The sequence below is a fragment of the Mobula hypostoma genome, chromosome 9 (assembly GCF_963921235.1).
Source record: "Mobula hypostoma chromosome 9, sMobHyp1.1, whole genome shotgun sequence".
Classification (NCBI taxonomy): Eukaryota; Metazoa; Chordata; class Chondrichthyes; order Myliobatiformes; family Myliobatidae; genus Mobula; species Mobula hypostoma.
In genome coordinates, this window is record NC_086105.1 from 17,248,594 (window position 1) to 17,265,348 (window position 16,755).

Consider the following 16,755-nt stretch of genomic DNA (forward strand, 5'->3'; position numbering starts at 1 on the left):
GAATACATTTTCAAGGCACTGTATAAAGATTACAGCCCAAAGAGTGAGCAAAACATCCCATTGGTAGAGGGATCAAGAACATAGAATTAATGGTTGTCACTTTTGGTATATGTGCCATGAGAGAAAGCTAGCTTTAAACAGTGAGTGGTTCAGATCTAGATAGAATACACTGCTAGTATTTGTTGTGGAGGCTCATTCAATTTTGTAGCATGCAAAATGGAACTGTATCATTATCTAAATGGAAAGAATTTGCAAGGATGTGGCATAAAATTGCCGTGGACTTGACATCTGAATGGTCTCATTCTATGCTATAGCCATTCTTTTATATTTTAGATTAAATGAAAGATTATATGCAACCCCCTTCTGCATGTTGAATTAATTTCTTTGCTTCAGCCTGGATCAGATCGTACAAGAAAAGAACAGAAATTAAATCTACTGGGTTAATATTTATTTATATACACTATCTGATATTATTGCGAATCTGTATGAACATCTTGAAAGATTTCAAAGTTTACAGCTTGGTGTCTGGAAAGTAATGTATGACCAACATTAAATTTTTCTTGGAGCTTATAAATCAATGGATTAAGATGGCCTTTAAATATTAATTTTTTGAGATCTACCAAAAGCTAATTTTTTTAAAAAGGGGCATAAATGGTATCTTCAGATTCTTGGAGTTTACTGACATAGCTTGATTGAAGAATACATTCTTTTAGGCTGGTATTGTTCAATAAAAATTGCTGTGTTGACACACAGCTGTGCAACTAGTTCATCTGCTGTCTTACCGTTCTAGTAATCCATGTTTAATTCTGACTTCCTGTGCAAAGTTTTTATTTTCACTTTGTGACTACGTGGGTCTTTCCCAGGTGCCTCATTTGAAAGATGAGCAGATTTGTCAATTAATTCCTCCTGTGTATGTGTGTAGTCAAATCTGGAGGTAAATGCGAATATGAGAATAAAATGGAATTAGTATAAATCGTTTCTTGATGTAAGTATGAACTCAGACCTGTAGGACCGGTTTCCAAGCTGTGTAATCCTTTGTAGATTTGGCAACACCATTTTTGCTTTGTGTGTAATTTAATAAGCTTGCTGTGCAGAATTCTTCATGCAGATAGCACCCTACACTGGCTAATTAGGTTTTGCTTTGGTTGATGATCCTCTGAATTGCTGCTCATTTAAAGTGTCAGTTTAATTTAACAATTGCATTCCTTTTAGAGTGTGTATATATATTTACCATTTATATCAACTTTAATCAGTTTGGCTCATTGCTATTTGATGCAGTTTTTGCAAAGCCTACTGATGAAATATAAATTTGTTTATCGAAATAGACATGCCATTTATCTATGTATGAGTACCCAGTGTCAGAAAAGAATTAACACTTTGCCATTCTGCATTTGCTGGATACAGCAGTTTTACAAGATAACAAAGAAAATTGATGGTGGCAAGTATTATCAAGCTTCAAGACCAGAGCCTCTACCTGCGTCTGCAACTGAATGCTCAACTTTTTCATCAGCAGACCTCAATCAATGAGGATTGGTAACAATATCTTCTCTCTGCTGATCATTAACACCCGTGCACCTCAAGACTACAGGCTTAACCCCCTGTTCTGCTCTTCATACACCCATGACTGTGTGGATACGTACAGCACCAATGCCATCTTCAAATGCACCAACAATAATACTGTTGTTGAACGAATCACGGGTGGCAAAAAGTGAGCTTACAAGAGTGAAATAGGGCAGTGGGTTGAGTGGTGTGGCAAGAAAACCTGTAGCTCAACAGCAGCAAAATTAAACATCAGCTCAACTTCAGCTGTTTGATGACTTCAGGAAGGGAAAGGAAGGCGAACTTGCACCAGTCTGTGATGAGGGAGAATCAGTGGTGGAAAAAATCAGCAGCTTTGAATTCTTGGTGTTAACATATGGGATGAACTGTCCTGAGTCCAGCACATAAAGTAGATACGTTTATAAAGGAGATGTGCCAGCATCTTGGGATGAGGAGTGGGTTTGGTTTGTCACCAAACACTCAAACAGACTTCTACAGATGTACTGTTGAAAGTATCCTAACTGGTTGCATCATGCTGTGTTGCAGAAGACATGAAGACATGGCCAGGAACATGAGAAGTTGCAAAGTATAGTTTGTATCTATAGGAGGCACTGCCTCAATAGAACAACATCCATCATTAAAGATCTCTAACATCCAGGACATGCCATATTTGCAGCTACTATTGGGCAGGAGGCTGAAGTCCCAAATCGCCAGGTTCAAAAACAACTAATTCCCTTCAGCCATTCAGTTCTTAAACTGCAAAACCCTAATCACATTGGAGTTTATAAATGCTATGACCATTCTGATCATTTTGCAATCAAATGGATTTTGATTTTGTTTTGTTAAATGTGTGTATTATTTGTTTTTTTAATATGACGCTCTGTACCTGCGATGCTGCTACAAATGTGCTTTATTGCACCTGTGCATACATTTACTTGTGCATATGAAAAATTCAATTTTGAGTTTCATTGGGATACATGAGATCTGGCACACGTTAGCAGACTGGATCAAAATTGGCTCGGCAACAGGAAGCCGTGGGTACTGGTGGATGACTGTTTTTCTGACTGGAGTTCGAGTCTCCATGTTATTAAAAGGATGGGAAGCTATTCCCATCAGAAAACTCGTATCTCTTTGACATGAGAGTAAAATAATAGAAGCTTTCAAGATTAAGAAAGGAATTCATATCCACTTATAAAAGAAACCAAATATGAATCATAAATAAAACCATTAAGGAATTCAGGAAGAAAGGTTTCAGTACAAAGATTATTTTGACCATAGTATTTGTTCTCTCAAACAAGAGTTGAAGATATTATGGATGCACTTAGAAGGAGAGTGAGTGTGTGTGTGCGCGCGTGCACACTCATGCACACAAGGCTGAAATGGGTAATGCTGATTTAGTTAAATTAAACTGATTGTGGACTCTTGTGTGGTATAATTCTGGAATAGGCTTCATGGATGAATAGCGTGTTTTTAAGCTTCTGAATTCTAAGGAATTTTAGTAATTTTGTGAAACCACATTTAATTTTGGAGTAATTTTGCAACTTTTTTTTGGTGCAGCAAGAAGCACTGCTCACTGAATACATTACACAATGCGTGAGTATAAGCTGGTGGTTCTCGGTTCAGGCGGTGTTGGAAAATCAGCTTTGGTGAGTCCTGTTGAATTTGTTCATAACTTCATCTTCCTAGAGTTAACCACACTTATATGGCAGCCTTCATATCTACCTGCAAGTGCAAGTACTTAATGTTAATTCCGTTAATGATGGATGAACATCCCACTGTTCCCTTCTATTTTGAATCTAATTTGGGTATGTGTATACATGTATGTGTTATGAACCCAATTTTTATTTTGTCTGTCTTCCTCTCACTCAGTCTGAAACTAATTGCCACTGAATTACTGCACAACTAGGTATGATTGAAGAACTCCATATGAAGTTGATAGAAAAACAATTCTGGATTTGGGTGCCACAGTACATGGTCTTGTAGTCATAATGACATGGCATTGAACCCAGCCCTTTGGCCCACCACACCCAAGCCTGACATCATGCTTCCTATACTAATCTCATGTGCCTGCTATACCAATCTCATTAATCCCATATTCCTTTATGCCCTGTTCTTCAAGTACCTATCTAAAAGCCACTTAAGTGGTGTTACTATTTGTGTTGTCCTCCTCCTCCCCCTCAGGCAGCTCATTCCAAATACTAACTTCCTCCTTCTCACCTTCAACAAAAAGAAAGGCAGAGCTGGGACCCATGCGGGTGCTTATGGCTACACTTAATGTTTGAAGAAAGAGGGAGGAGCCGAATGAGAAATTGTTGTGTGCGAGGACCAGTTTTGCAAGATAGAGGGTGGTGGTGGAAGGGAACTGGTCAGGTCTGCTGTCTCAAAAGAAGGAGAGAGCTTTAAGGCCTTCTTGAAGTGGATGGAAGTGAAGAGGGACTGGACATTCATGGTGAAAATAAGGCAATCAGGGCCAGGGAAATATCTCAGATGTAGGTGGGAAGGTACTGAATCAAGGAAGATAAAATGGAGTTGAGGAATAACTGACAAGGCTGGAATGTTCAGAGATGTGAAGGGTCTGGTGTGGTTAGGTCAGCCACCTGATCCTCCAGTGAGGACTGGCTCATGGACTTCTGGCTTCCCCCTGAAGTCAATAATTAGCTGCTTGATCTTGCTGACATTGAGTGAGAGGTTGTTGTCATTGTGGCACTGTTCAGCCAGATTTTCAATCACCCTCTTGCATACTGATTCATCGCCACCTTTGATTCAGCCTACGACACTGCTATTGTCTTCAACTTGAATATGGTATTGGAACTATGTTTAGCCATACAGTTGTAATTGCAAAGTGAGTAGAGCATGGGGCTAAGCACACACCCTAGATCATTGAGGAGGTGTTGTTGCCAAACTGAACTGACTGATTTTTAAGTTCCTTCTATTGATCCATGCATTTCACTTTGCTGACCATTTGTTCTGATGTAATATATAAAAAAGTGCTAACTCCACCACCCCCCCCCACCACCCCACCACAATGCTGTAATGGGAGAGCTGTGTCCATATTCTTTTTCTGTAATGCAATTCTGTGGCAGCATATTTTATTCCTTATTTCAAATTTCTGGGTAATGATTTCTGAACTCGATCGACATGAATATCCATAATCTGAATGGCTGTAATGCAGATGTCACTTATATTCAGAGTAGATGTACAAAATTTTTATGTCTCAAATGCTGGTTTTGGATGGGGTTGTTACTGAACACTTTAAAGTTCAACTTGTACAGTGTACTAATTTATTTCCATAACAACAAGTTGTACTGTGTTGCAGACGGTGCAGTTCGTTCAGGGAATATTTGTTGAAAAATATGATCCAACAATAGAGGATTCTTACAGAAAGGTGAGTTTACAATGAAGTCAATCTTGAATGTAACTAAGCTGGGATGTGGCAATACCCTTTGGGGACCAAAGCTGCAAGTCTCGTCTTGATCACTATATAGTAGACAACTGTGTTATTTCTCATGTTCTTACAGGCTTGTTTAGCAATAATGGATATTTTTTGTTCAGGGGTATGAATATTGGATTTCAGCTAGAAATGTCTTGTTAGTAGTGCAAATCTGTTTTACACAGTTCTTTTCATAACGTGATTCACTTTCATAAAGATTGCAATATTCAGTAAAATGTCTGTTTTCTCTTAATATTTGCTGCATTTAGCACTGTAGTATTATCATTACTGTAAAAGTACTTTGAAGTTGATAATTCAGACCTATTTGTGTTAATTCCAGCATTTTTCCTTTCTTACAGCAAGTTGAAGTAGATGGACAACAATGTATGCTTGAAATCTTGGATACAGCTGGAACGGTAAAATACTAGTCAGAGCATTTCATCAAAGAGACAACAATTTCAGCCTAATTAGTCTCTGCTTGTGTTTATATTTCATGTTTGTCTCTGATTCCATTTGCCTTTTAAAATTAGAAATGTGATATTCTAATTTCATTGATTTTTTTTTTGCTGGTTTTGATTTGCCCAGGCTGACGATTCATTTGGATAATCTATCTCAGGGGTCCCCAACCTTTTTTGCACCACGGACCGGTTTAATATTGACAATATTCTTGCGGATTGGAGGGGGGTGTGTTCAAGTAGGGTGAAGCTCACCTCAACATGTCTTTTACAGTTAGGGTTGCCAACTTTCTCACTCCCAAATAAGGGACAAAAGTAGCAGTCAAATCCTGGGACACTTGTGTTTACCCCGAGAAAGACTACAGTGACCATGAAGCCTTGCGCGGGCACCCGTGTCCGCATGCGTGACGTGTGTGTATGTGCCGATTTTTTTTTTTCCCCGCAAATCAGTTTTGGCTTAATCTTCCCAACTATACTGTACGTACATTATTTCTACTTTATATAGGCTGTGTATTTATCGTATCATTCCTGCTTTTACTATATATCAGTGTTATTTTTGATTTTATGTGTTATTTGGTATGATTTGGTAGGTTATTTTTTGGGTCTGGGAATGTTCAAAAATTTTTCCCATATAAGTTAATGGTAATTGCTTCTTCGCTTTACGCCATTTCAGCTCGAAAGGTTTCATAGGAACGCTCTACCTTAGTGGGGGAAATATGGGACAAGGACAGTCCCGTATGGGAAAAACCAATTTAGCCCAATATACGGGATGTCCCGGCAAATACGGGACAGTTGGCAACCCTGTGTTCCATTTCAACAGTGCGTGACAGGGAATGAGGAAAGGTGCAACTTACTCATATCATTTCCTCGGGGCCTGGTAGCACATGCTTTGCGGCCTAGTACTGGTCCGCGGCCCGGTGGTTGGGGGCCGCTGATCTATCTGACCAAGGGCTTTCTGAAACTGTTGGAGAATAGTTGCAGCATTGCAGTTTATTTTATTCCTCTTCCCTAATTTGGTTTCCTTTTGGAAATGTTTTCCTTAACCACAATTTGTGATAAAGTTTTACATTATTACCAATTGTTTGTTAAGTAAGCTGTGGATAGGATGTAGAGAATCTGCAAAGGAATATTGACGGTAAAAAGTGGATATGATGGTGATAGGTGGTATACAGTATAATTTGGGAATATTATGCACTGCTTGAGAGAAGGGATAGAGAAAAGTTTTCAGAGAAAAATGTTGGTGTTTAGAGCGATTTGGATATGTGGTTCACAAGATACAAAAAGTAAATGAGCAAGTATAGCCAGTGTTAGGAAGGTATGTGAATTGGTTTTATTATAAAGGACTTAATCTGCAAAATTAAACAAATTTTTCTGAAATTATGTTAGGCTTTGAGGTTGGACATAATGTGTGCTGATTTGGTCATCTTACCTGCAAAGAGCATATACTTGGACTCAGTGGGGAGTTAATTTGCCACATTGATTCCAGGGTGAGGGGGCTGGGCTAAGGAGATTGGATGAGGACGGCCTATGCTTGCTATAGATCAGAAGAAAGGGCTTGGGATTGACAGACAGGTGCCAAGATAGTTCCAATTGTAAAGTTGGAACAAAGGTGCATTGAAATGTGTTGATATTTTAGAATGGGGGGGGATTGTTTATGGAGGGTTTGTAAATTTTTGGCATTTTTTGTGGGTGCTGCTCATTTGTGAATATGCTGAATGCTGGGGTAAACAGATTCTTAGCAACCAGAGGAATCAAAGGTTATGGCAATCAGACGGAAAAGTAGAACTAAGCGATTGGATCTGCTTCCTCTTACTGAATAGCGAAACAGGCTTGTGGAAGCTTTGTGCCCTGCTCTTCCTAATCTTTATGAATCAAAGTTCTTTTGAATACTTTCACCTCTTTATGCTGTTAGATTTATTTCTAGCTTCACGTCTTTGTGTTGGATTTATTTCTAGCTTCACCTCTTAATGTTTGATTTATTTCTAGCCACCAGTTTTGGATTCTAACAGAAATATTCATATAAATCAGGCTTCAAATCAAATGAACAGGCAATGACATTTTTTTTTAAGTGATCTTGTGCAATCTAGTTATATTTTATGATGATAAGCACTAGGTCTTGTAAGCTGTTCTTCAGGAGACTTCAAAACTTAATGTCACACAAGAAGGTATAAATAAACCACTTAGCTCCTCAAACCTGCCCTGCAATTCAATGTGCTCTATTCCAAGCCTCAATTCTTCATCTGTGTCAGATGCCTATAGCTCTCAATCCCCTAATCTTTCTGTCAAAAATGTATTTACCTCCACTTTAAATACCTATGATGATCTAGTCCATGACTTTCTGGGATTGAAAAAAAACTCTGGATACTCACTACAATCTGCAAAAAATAACTTGTTACATGCCTCAATTTCGTATGTTTGCCTCCGTACCTTGAAATTGTGTCCCCTTGAGACTCTCCCACCAGTGAAAATAACTCAACATTTACCCTGTCATGCCCCATCAAGGTCTTGGATATTTCAATTAAGATCTCCTAAACTCAAAATCACAGACCCAAACTGTTTAAAGTCTCTTAATAAGACAATCCACTCATCCCAATTTCTAAATATATTTTACATTTCTTTGCCAGTTCAAGATTCTTTAATGTTATTTCCAGTACACAAGTATAAAAGGGAATGAAATAATTGTTACTCAGATCTGATGCCGAACAACAAAAGACAGTAAGATATAGAGAACACAATAATAATAATATAAATATGTAAGATTGCTTATATACACAGATTTATTATATATCCATAAAGCGACACGAGCACGGGAGTGTCTGTACGTAATGTGACTGACAGGAAATGATAGAAGTAGGGGGTGGTTGGGGTGTGGAAGGGTGGGTTAGTGGGTGGAGAGGTGTTGATCAGCCTTGCTGTTTGGAAAAAGTAACTGTTTTGGGGTCTGGTGGTCTTGGCTTGGGCGCATTGTTTAATTTTTTTCAGCTTTGTTGGAGATGTGCTCAATGCTTGTTCACTGAGCCCTGCTAAGACTCATTCTGTGTGCATTTTCAATAGCAATCTGCCCAAGTCCTTCTGCACAACCCTGCTTCTTTAACACCATCTGCCCAAGCACCTATCTCTGTATCACCTGCAAACCTGGCCACAAAGCTACCAATTCTTTCATCTAGCTCATTGACATACAACATAAAAAGAAGTGGTTTCAACACAAACCCCCACAGAACACTGATGGCCAACTAGAAGAGGTCCCCTTTATTCCCACTCTTGGCCTCACCTTGTCAAAGGCCTTCTGAAAATCTGAGTAAATAACATTCTCTGACTTTCCTTTGTCTATCTTGGCTGTTGTTTGCTCAAAAAGGATTTCCCCTTTGGAGAACAATGCTAACTTTGGCCTAGTGTGTGCCTCCCAATACCCCAAAACCTCATCATCAGCAATGGACTCCCACATCATCCCAACCACTGAAATCAGGCTAACTGACCTATAATTCCCTTTCTTCTGCCTTCCTCCCCTCTTGAAGAATGGAGTGACATTTGTAACTTTCCAGTCTTCTGGAACCATTCTGGAATCTAGTGATTCTTGAACAATCATTACTAATGCCTCCACAAACTCTTCAGCTACCTTTTTCAGAATGTAATCCATCTGGTTCAGGTGACTTATCTACCTTCAGACTTTTCAGCTGCCCAAGCACCTTCTCCTTAGCAATAGCAACTACACTCATTTCGTACCCTTGTCACTCTCGATTTTCCGACACACTGCTGGTATCTTTATATATCTGAGAAAACTTTTAGTGTCCTCTTGTATATGTTATTGGCTAGATTATCTTGATATTTCATTTTTTTTTATCCTTATTGCTTTTTTTATTTGCCTTCTGGTTTTTAAAAACTTCCTAATCCTTGAATTTCCCACTAATATTTGCTGTATTGTATGCTCTGTCTTGCTTTTATACTCTCTTTGACTTCCCTTGTCACCCACGGTTGTCTCATCCTCCCTTTACAATATTTCTTTCTCGTTGGGACGTTTCTATCCTGCACTTTTCAGATTGCTCCCAGAAACTCCAGCCTTTGCTGTTCTGCTGTCATCCCTGCTAGTGTTTCCTTCCAATCAACATTGGCCAGCTCCCCCCATGCCTCTAATTCCCTATACTACACTGTAATACTGACCATCTGATTTTTAGCTTCTCAAACTACTGGACGAATTCTTGTCATGATCACTGTTCTTTGCCTTAAGCTCCCACATCACCTCTGGTTCATTACACAACACTCAATCCAGAATTCTTTCCCATAGTGGGCTCAACCACAAGCTGCTCTAAAAAACCAATTTGTTGGCATTCTAGAAGTTCCCTCTGGTTCCAGCACCAACCTGATTTTTACTCTACCTGCATATTGAAATCCCCCATGACAATCGTAATATTGCCTTTTCTATCTCCCATTGTAATTTGTACCCCACATCCGGGCTACTGTTCAGGAGCCTGTATATAACTTGCATCAGGATCTTGTTACTCTTATAGTTTCTTAACCCTACCCATAATAATTCTATGTCTTCCGATCCCATATCACCTCTTTGTAAGGATTTGATTTCATTTTTTACCAACAGAACCATCCCATCCCCTCTGCCTTTCGATACAATATGTATCCTTGGATGTTAAGATCTGCCTACAATGTCATACCTGCCAATCTCTAACTACCCTACAAGGTCATCCTGGTTATTTGGTATGCTGTGTGTATTCCAACAGAGCACCTTCAGTCCTATACTCATCATCCATTTCAATTTTGCCCCCATGTTATATTTCAACTCATCCCATTGACTGCAATTTTGCCCTATCATCTGCCTATTCTTCCTCAGTCTTATCACTCCAAATTCCATTCCACTGCCAAATTGGTTTAAGCCCTCCAGTTGGTTTAAATAGCTGTAACACATCTGCCTGCTATGGTATTAGTCTCCTTCGAGTTCAGGTGTAACCTGTCCTTTTTGTGCAGGTTATGCATTCCTCTGAAGAGATCCCATCTATCAAGGAATCTGAAACCCTATCTCCTGCACCAATTCCTCAGCCACACATTTATTTGCCCAATCATCCTACTCTTACCTTCACTGGCATGTGGCACAGGCAGCATTCAAGAGGTTGCTACCTTTGAGGTCCTGTATTTCAGCCTTCTACCTAATTCCCTGTATTCTCTCTTTAGGAGACTTTTTTTTCCTACCTATGTTGTTGGTACAAATATGTACCACAACTTCTGGTAGTTCACCCCCCCCCCCCCCTTTAGAATGCTGTGGACCCAATCCGAGACACCTCTGATGCTGGCATCTGAAAGGCAACATACTATCTAGCCCACAGAATCTGCTGTCTCCTTCTCTAACTATGGAATCCCCTATAGCTAGGTGACTTTAACATTCCACGTATTGACTGGGAATCCAATAATGTAAAAGGACAAAATGAGATGGAGTTTGTAAAATGTGTTCAGGAAAGCTTCCTTCATCAGTACATAGAAGTCCTAATGAGAGAGTGTGTGATACTGGATCTGCTATTAGGGAATGAGACAGGGTAGGTGACAGAAGTTTGTGTAGGAGTACACTTTGCATCCAGTGACCACAATGCCATTGGTTTCAAAGAAAGTATGCAAAGAGAGAGGTCTGGTCTGTGGGTTCTGTTTCTAAATTGGAGAAAGGCCAATTTTGATGATATCAGAAATGATCTGGAAAGTGTGGATTGGGACAGGCTGCCTACTGGCAAAGGAGTACTTAGAAAGTGGTGCACTTCAGAAACAAAATTTGAGAGTATAATGCTCACATGTGCCTCTCAGAATAAAAGGTAAGATAAAAAAATGTAGGGAACCTTGGGTTTCAAGTGATATTCAGGCCCTGGTTAAGGGAAGAAAAAAAAAGGAGGTACATAGCAGTTATTGGCAAGTAGGAACAAATTAGATGCTTATGGAGTACAAGAAATGCAAGAGAACACAAGAAATAAATCAGCAAGGCTAAAAGAAAGCATGAGGTTGCCCTAGCAGACAAGATGAAGGAGAATCCTATGGATTCTACAGGTACTGTATGTTATGAATGAAATAATTGCTAGGGACAAAATTGGTCCTCTGGAAGATCAGAATGGTAATCCATGTGTGGAGTCAAAAGAGGTGGGGTAAATCTTAAATGCATTCTTTGCATCTGCATTTCCTGGAGGGACAGATACAGAATCTATAGAAGTGAGGTGAAGTGTCATCACTTTCATGGACCCTGTACAGATCACAGAGGAGGAGATGTTTATTACCCTGAGGCAAATCAGGGTGGATAAATAACCAGCGCCTGACCAAGTGTTCCCTTGTACCCTACGAGAGGCAAATGTAGAGATTGCCAGGGTCCTAGTTGTGAAATTCAGAACATTCTTAGCGGCAAGAGAGGCACTAGTGGATTATAGAATTGCCATTGTTGTTCCACTGTTTTTTTTTTAAAAAATGCTCTAAACAGAAACCAGGAAATTATAGGCAGGTGAGTTTGACATCGGTTGTGGGAAAGTTATTGGAAGGTATTCTAAGGGACCGGATGTACAAGTACTTGGATAACCATGGACTGATTAAGGAAAGTCAGGATGCCTTTGTGAGTGGTAGGTCATGTCTCACCAATCCTATAGAGTTTTTTGAGGAAGTTACCAGGAATCTGGATGAAGGAAAGGCAGTGGATGTTGTCTACATGGACTTCAGCAAGGCATTTGGCAAGGCCCCACATGGGAGGTTGGTCAAGAAGGTTTAGTTGCTCAACGCTCAGGATGTGACTGTTGGTGTGCTGCAGGTGTTGGGTCCTTCGTTTATTATCTATATCAATTATATGAATGATAATGTGGTTAACTGGATCAGCAGCTTTCTGGATGACACCAAGATTGGGGGTGTAGTGGACAATGAAGAAGGCTGTCATGCCTTGCAGAGGGATGTGCGTCAGCTGGAAAAATGGCAGATGGAACTTGATGTAGACAAGTGTGAGGTTTTGCCCTTTGGTAGGACCAACCAGGGTAGGTCTTGCACAGTGAATGGTAAGGCACTGAAGAGTGTGGTAGAGCAAAGGGATCTGGGAATACAGGTACAAAATTCGTCGAAAGTGGCGTCACAAGTAGGTAGGGTCATAAAGAGGGCTTTTGGCACATTGGCCTTCATAAATCAATATATAGAGTACAGAAGATTGGATGTTATGCATCTTATTCCTCAGAAGATGTTAGTGAGGCCTAATTTGGAGTATTGTGTGCAGTTCTGGACACTTACCTACAGGAAAGATGTAAACAGAATGCAGAGAAAATTTACAAAGATGTTGCCAGATCTGGAGGACCTGAGTTTCAAGGAAGGGTTGAATAGGTTAAGACTGCATTCTTTAGAATGTAGAAGATTGAGAGAAGATTTGATAGAGGGATACAAAATTATAAGGGGTATAGATAGAGTAAATGCAAGCAGGCTTTTTCGCCTGAGGTTGGATGGGACTGCAACTAGAGATCATGGGTTAAGAGTGAAACATGATAAGTTTAAGGGGAACATGAGGGTAAACATCTTCACTCAGAGGGTCATGGGAGTGTGGAATGAACTGCCAGCACAAGTGGTGCATTCGAGCTCGATTTCAATATTTAAGAGAAGTTTGGATAGATACATGGATAATAGGGATATGGAAGGCTGTGGTCTTGCTGCAGGTCAAGGGGACTAGGCAATTTAATTAGTTTTGGCATGGACTAGATGGGCTGAAGGGCCTGTTTCTGTTCTGTACTTCTGCCCTCTTCTGAGCCGCAGACCCAGACTCAGTGCCAAAGACCTGGTCCCGCTAGGTTCAGTATATCATGGACATTCAGGAATGTTACTGTGCTTTCCTTTTTTTATTTTAATTTATCCTATAAATTATAAAACTGACAGGGTCATAAACTGGTGTGTGTTTGTAATCATGCAGTCACTATTACTGTTCATGTGCGAATTGGGTAATATTTTGAACATTAAGCTGGTTCCAAAACCAGTTAATCCAGCATGATTTCATCATTGGGCTGATGTGTGTTACTGTTTTTTTTAAACTAGTGAGATGGACAAAACAGTCCAATCTAAAACTTACTGAAAAGTGTGATTTTTGTTTTCCTCATAAAATGCAGTTTTATATGCAGTCATTTAACTAGTATAAAATTTTACTTTAATACTTGCTAATTTAAGTGATATTTGTTAATTATTTAAAGATACTGAAAACTATAGAATGATAGTCATATTTCATTTACAGGAGCAATTTACTGCAATGAGAGATCTATACATGAAAAATGGACAAGGTTTTGCCTTAGTGTATTCTATAACAGCACAATCGACTTTCAATGACTTGCAAGATCTTAGAGAGCAAATTCTTAGAGTGAAAGATACTGATGATGTAAGTATGTACAACCAGCTTTTTGTTTTGGGAAACCTAATTTAGAATTTTTCAAATTTTTTTTAATCGAGCTTATAATTAAAATGTTTGCTTCAATCGTGGGACAAATTATAAAATGACCATAGGAAAAAGAAGAGATTAATGGCGCAGAGCTTTTAAAATTATACTGAAAGAGTTTAATTTATTCTTGAAACAGCTGAGCTTATGCAGTGTTCTGTAAAACTAATGTACAGCACTACACAATATTCACAATTTACCATCCTGTGATTTTGACAGAATCAAAGTATGTAATCTATTTTAATTTTTTTAAGTTTCTATTTTTGCCCTCAATCAAAATATTGTGTTTGTTTTGATGGGTTCTAAATTGCCCCCAGTCCTAAGCCACTTTTTTTTAGAACAACTTTATTTGACTTTGATGTCTTTTTTAAGCTTCTTTTGTTAGCTGTTGTTCAATAATCTTTTTATTTTGTTTTTGTATCAGAATTAATTGTGCAACTTTGCATGCCTTTCATTGAAGCTCCTTGGTGATCTGTCATAGCTATGTTGCTTCTCGTACATTCATAGTTTCCTTCTGTTTAAATTTAGGTCACTGATTTTTGGGTTGAACTACTTAACTTGCCTTTTCAATTCTATCATGTTATGCCTAAGGTATTCTCACAACAGGATTATTGATTAACCCCTTTCATTGTGTATTACTTGTTCCCTAATTGGCCTCTCAGTGTATATGGCCCTCCTCTGGTCAAGTTCGACCATGAATGTTGCTTCCTAGCTGTCAAGCCAAGACAGTACAATATAGAGGGGGAAGCTGTTGCCTGTGCAGCAGGCTGCGCCTCTCCAGGGAGCTGATGAATCTAAAGAAACAGCAGAGATAGATACAGTTTGGCAGTAGCAGTATGGCAGGAGTGGCCATTCAGCGTAAACAGCCTTAAGGGACTCTAACCCCAAATTTTTTCTCCGGGTTTACTCCCGAAGGTTTCCCCATGAGTGGGTACAGCCACAAGGTAGTGTAAGTTTGAAATCAGAGTTTTCCTTCTCCTAGATAAGCTGCCAACCATGACTGACAAACCCTATCTGCCCAGTTTTTAAGTTACTAGTAACCCGCTTTTGCCACTTCTGTCCGTAGAAAAACTTCCAGGCTTAGTAGCTAAGTCACACGTTGAAGACCAGACCCCTCCATGTATTGATTGAAAAATATCATCCCAAACACTCTCTCAGGAACTTATCCTCTCTGGTTGCAAGAGCCTTAAAATCTAATAAATAAGTGCAGGAACTGGGGCTCCTCTAATACTACCTCCTGATCCCCATCACAAACTTACTCACAGACACATTTTCTGTACAGGGACTAAGCTCTATATACTTGACTGGCTTGTATTGTATCCTACTTTCCTAAGAATTCATCATTTCCAAGGTATTTAATTGAAAACATTCACTCCCTCAAAAGAGAAACCTTTTTCCTCCCTGTATCTCTGACTTAACTCCTCATCTCCTATCAAAGCTAGAATTCCTCAAACTACTGTCATTTATAGAACATGGAATAGTACAGCACAGTACAGGCCCTTCGGCCCACAATGTTGTGCCGACCCTCAAACCCTGCCTCCCATATAAGCCCCCCCCCTTAAATTCCTCCATATACCTGTCTAGTAGTCTCTTAAACTTCACTAGTGTATCTGCCTCCACCACTGACTCAGGCAGTGCATTCCACGCACCAACCACTCTCTGAGTGGAAAAACCTTCCTCTAATATACCCCTTGAACTTCCCACCCCTTACCTTAAAGCCATGTCCTCTTGTATTGAGCAGTGGTGCCCTGTGGAAGAGGCGCTGATCTATTCCTCTTATTATCTTGTACACCTCTATCATGTCTCCTCTCATCCAAAGCAATTATTACAATATAGCTGATTTGGGTAAACATGTCCACAATCTCTGAGATATTTCAGTAATAATGTTTTCTGTCCTTGTACCTGTTTATTTAGTATGAATCATGTTTACCTCTGTTTACTATATTTAATTAAATGCTATAGGTTAATTTATACTTCAAGTTAAATTGTCATTCAGTGATACATGAATACCAATTTGCTTCACGTGTGGCTTGGAGACTAGGCCTGGCGGGGCTGTTTCTACTGACAAGAGAAGGGGCAAAGATGGACCACTGGCGCTTCATAACCAGTTGCTCCGGGCAGCTGGGGCCCATCAGCCTTGGACGGCAGCCTGCGTAGAAGGAAAACTGATTTTAAACCTCTGCTCCTTTGTGGCCATACCCACTCATGGGAGAGGCTTCAGGAGTAGACCTTGAGGAAGAAATCTGGAGTGGGCTCCCTAAGGCAGTTTGATGTTGTTTACAACTTCACTCTGGCAACTTCTGCAACGACACTGGTGCCAAGATGTATCGGCGCTTGCCCTTCAGGACTACATCAGTGACGTGGAGAGGGGGAGCCCGCTGAATGGGCAACAACCGGCTCTTCAAATCTTCCCACCCAGGATTGCACCCTGGAGAGGACTCTTCACTCAGTGTTGACACAACATGGAAGCAGCAGTTACCGGTGATAAGCCACTGCGCTCGATTGGCGGAGAGGTGAGGCGCCAGAGGCTGCTTCTAATGGTGGGAGAGGTCCGAGGACCTCAATAGGTAGCTCCTGCCCGCCTTAAGCTGGGTAGTCCCCAGTCAAAAAGTGCTGCCTTGTCACGGTCCACGTGCTCCACTGGATGTGTGGGGCACAGGGAACCCCCGACAGGTGGATCGATAACCTTACACCCGGCAAAAAAAAAGCAAACGTCAAAAGTATTTCGCCCTCAAGATAGGTACTTGGAACATATGGACCATGACACCAGGCCTTACAGCAGACCTGCAAGATTTGAGCAACGCCTGCAAGACCACAGTGATCAACAGCGGACTGAGCAGACTGCAGATGGACATGATTGCTCTTCAAGAAACGAGGCTCTCTTCCTCTGTAGGCTTATGCGCCTACATTAA

At 40.1% G+C, this 16,755-nt stretch overlaps 1 protein-coding gene across 2 annotated transcripts in view; it reads left to right on the forward strand.

The window, feature by feature from the left end:
* Positions 1 to 16,755, forward strand: part of LOC134351531 (ras-related protein Rap-1b) — a 64,246-nt gene that overhangs the window by 30,164 nt on the left and 17,327 nt on the right. For both annotated transcript variants that reach the window (XM_063057804.1, XM_063057802.1), the window contains exons 3-6: positions 3,097 to 3,185; positions 4,856 to 4,924; positions 5,329 to 5,385; positions 13,646 to 13,786. In XM_063057804.1, coding sequence (XP_062913874.1) covers positions 3,129 to 3,185; positions 4,856 to 4,924; positions 5,329 to 5,385; positions 13,646 to 13,786 — 324 coding nt within the window. In that variant the 5' untranslated portion in view covers positions 3,097 to 3,128. The remainder of the gene's footprint in view (positions 1 to 3,096; positions 3,186 to 4,855; positions 4,925 to 5,328; positions 5,386 to 13,645; positions 13,787 to 16,755) is intronic.